The sequence below is a fragment of the Alexandromys fortis genome, unplaced genomic scaffold (genome assembly GCF_014885135.2).
Source record: "Alexandromys fortis isolate MF-2015 unplaced genomic scaffold, M_Fortis_MF-2015_v1.1 scaffold_445, whole genome shotgun sequence".
Taxonomy (NCBI): Eukaryota; Metazoa; Chordata; class Mammalia; order Rodentia; family Cricetidae; genus Alexandromys; species Alexandromys fortis.
Genome location: NW_026068363.1, coordinates 186,447 through 189,755, shown reverse-complemented (window position 1 = coordinate 189,755; position 3,309 = coordinate 186,447). Strand labels below are relative to the sequence as shown.

At 39.2% G+C, this 3,309-nt stretch overlaps 1 gene segment (V, D, J or C); it reads left to right on the top strand.

Moving 5' to 3' along the window:
- Positions 1 to 240: 240 nt before the first annotated feature.
- Positions 241 to 1,735, top strand: LOC126495419 (probable non-functional immunoglobulin lambda variable 11-55). The segment is given in 3 exon segments: positions 241 to 328; positions 448 to 774; positions 1,728 to 1,735. Coding segments are annotated over 3 exon segments (381 nt in total).
- The last annotated feature ends 1,574 nt before the right edge of the window (positions 1,736 to 3,309 follow it).

The following is a 3,309-nucleotide window of genomic DNA, read 5'->3' as shown; positions in this document are numbered from 1 at the left end:
CACTTAGAGGCATCAGCAACTGTTCTACTGTGGATCTGCAAGAGGTCCTTGCACACAGGCCTCTTTGTGTTAGCACGTGCTTTATATTCCACTGAACCAAATAATTCTCATCACCTGGCTTTCTGTTTCAGGAACTCAGGATGTCAATCATCCAATGGGAGGAGTTAACAGGAAGTCATTTGCATGATTAGCCTTCTTTTTCTGCCAGGTCCCTGGCAATGAGATAATGAGACAGCCCAAGCAGGAGACCTTAGTCTAAGAAGAAGCTGTGCTGTGGCCACAATGGTTTGGACTCCGCTCATCTTCATGGTTCTGTCTTACTGGACAGGTAGGGAAAGGTCGAAGAGTAATGCGAATGACTCCTACACTGAGTTAATCCCTTATGTTTCAAATACACAAGAATTTGTACCTTAGCTCTGCGATTCACTGTGGTGTCTTGTTTTGCAGGTTCCTTTTCTGAGTCTGTATTGACACAGCCACCCTCCATTTCTCAGTCTCTTAGATCAACAGCCACACTCACCTGTACCCTACAGAGTGGCATCAGTGTTGGTAGTAAAAACATATACTGGTACCAGCAGATGGAGGGGAGCTCTCCCAAGTTTTTCCTGTACTACTACTCAGACTCTGACAAGGAACTGGGGCCTGGAGTCACCAATAGAGTCTCTGGATCCAAAGATACCTCCAAGAATGCTGCAAATTTACACATCTCTGAGCTACAGGCGGAGGATGAGGCTGTGTATTATTGCTCCATCTGGGAAAGTGATGTTTCTCACAGTGATACATGCAGATGGGGAAGTTGGAAAAAAACTGTAGCTTGTGACAAAAATATCAGTTCTGTTTTTTGTTTCCTTGTAATACTCATTTTCTATTGAAGTAAAAGATAATGAAAAAGTTAACCACCACCCCTATCCCTGCACTAGTACCATTTTGGTTTTCACAATATGTACTCACATGTGAAGATTTTGATTTAGAAGTCTCAAATAAGAGAGAACACATGATATCTGTCTTTCTATATCTGGGTTACTTCACTTGATGTGATGTGATCTTTCCATCCATTTTCCTGCCAAGTTCATGATTTAATTTTTCTTTATAGATGAATAGTATTTCATACATATTACAATTTCCTTACCCATTTTTCAGTTGCAGGACATTTGGTTGTTTTCATTTTATAACAATTGTGAGTAGAGCAGTAATAACCATGACTGAGCAAGCATCTGTGGAGTAGGAGATCGAGTCCTTTGGGCACATCGCAGGGAGCAGTATGGCTGGATTATATGGTAGATTTCTTTAGAGTTTTGAGTATTCTCCACACCGACTTCCTTAGTGTCTGCACCCATTTGAAATCCCACCAGCAGTGAAGGGTGTATTTAGTTCTTAGCACCACTGTCTTTGTTCTCTATATTAGTTTGACCCATGAAGAACTACGCACACATATTCTACCACTTTTCTCCTTAAAAGTCCCAAAGTCTTCCACATTTCAAAAAGCAAAACAACAACAAATCAACCAACCAGTCCTAACCAAACAAAAATTAGAAGCTTAGGTCTGTCAGCTGTTACAGTAGCTGTTACCCCACACCCTGGTACCAACTTCTATATTAACTATTTTTCTATTGCCGTGATAAGAAAACACAACTAAAGTAACTTATAGAAGAGAGAATTGGTGGCAGGTAAGGTGACTGGGAAAAGTATTACTGGCTAGGGTTGAAACTGCTCTTTTTCCATTTCAGGACCATGAATGACAGGTACATGCTCCTAAAGGTGATGGTGGGAGCCAGAGACATATAGGAGCAGATAGAGGTCTGTTTTAAGTTACTGAATATAAACTCTTGGTAGTTGGAGCTGGTGGTAGAGACGAGAATGTCCTGGTGATACAAATAATTCAGAATTACTTTGTGAATGATTATCATCCTACAATAGAGAATTGCTAGAGCAGGCAAGTAGTAATTGATGGGGAAACCCGTTTCATGAATATTCTTAGCACAATGGTTCAAAAGAAACCAGGGGTCAGTGTATGAGGGCCAGAGGGCTTTCTTTGTGTATTTGCCATGAATAATAAGAAGTCATTGGGAGATATTCACTACTATTGAGAAAAAGCAGGAGTAAAATTCTCTGAGTGACTAGATTCCATTTATTGAAACCACAGCAAATTTAAGAGAGAGTGTTGACAATGCCATCTATACATTAGCTCAAGAAATTCAAAACGTAAACAGAATATGGGCAAAATGGTAAAAAGTACTAGTTGTAAAAACAGAGTTTAATTTTTTTAAATATAATTTGTAGCTTTCAACTAAGGCACACTTAAGAAAAGTGTTAAATATTGTAAATTACACAGAGTAATTAGCACTTCTTTTAGCGTTACCCATTTTTCCCTGTTTGTGCAAACTGTCAGCTTTATCTTAAATACTTGTTTTAAAATGACAGTGAAAACCTTTCTTTCTCAAAGTTCCTGTATTCTGTGGGTTTTGTACTAACACTAACAATGCCTGTGAAACAGACTGAAGGTCCAAGACTTTGTTTTAGTGCATGTATTGATTCCTTTCTAACTCTCTAACCAATTATGAAAGTTGGTGCGAACTGGAGTAATGGAGATTTTGAACCATCCCCTACTTGTCTTTCATCCACTCAGCATAATACATGGCTTCTTTAGTAATTACAAGTTCTGTTGAGACCTTATGGCAGGTTCTATTAAGCCAGAGGGATGACTGATTTATGGGCTTTACCTTCATTCACGTCTAACATGTCCTGGAGTTTGTCGTCCTCCATAAATGTAATTAGACTGTTGACAAAGTCTTTGTCACTCTTTCCACTGTTGTTAGCCATGGTCATACTCAAAATTAGTATTTTTTTTCTAGAAAAGAGGGAAAATGGGGAAAAGGACAAGAGAAAATTTTAAATGAAAGTTCACTAAATTTTCACGTTAGCTAAATTACTGTAGATTTATAATAGCTTCTCCTGGTAAGACAAACCTAATATGGAATAGTTACCATTTAAGCTATATTTATATACTACTACGTTTTTGTAATAATTTAAACAATGAGTTTTATTTGCAAATGTTCATTGCAATGGGTCATTGATCTGGTTCAAGGCCTCTGGTTTCTGGTACACCATCATCACTGGATCCTCACTGGCACTCCTCTCAGATATCCTGAGTCATGAAGATTCTGTGATCATTGTTCCATAGGAGCAGTCCCTTCATGAGTTCTAGCTGGTCCTAGATGGGTAAGATGTTAGGGTGAGCCAACTCCAAGCCTGGATGTGGGCCTGGGTGGTAGTTGAGCTGGTCAGTCCAGGGCAGAGGCAGAGCCAGAT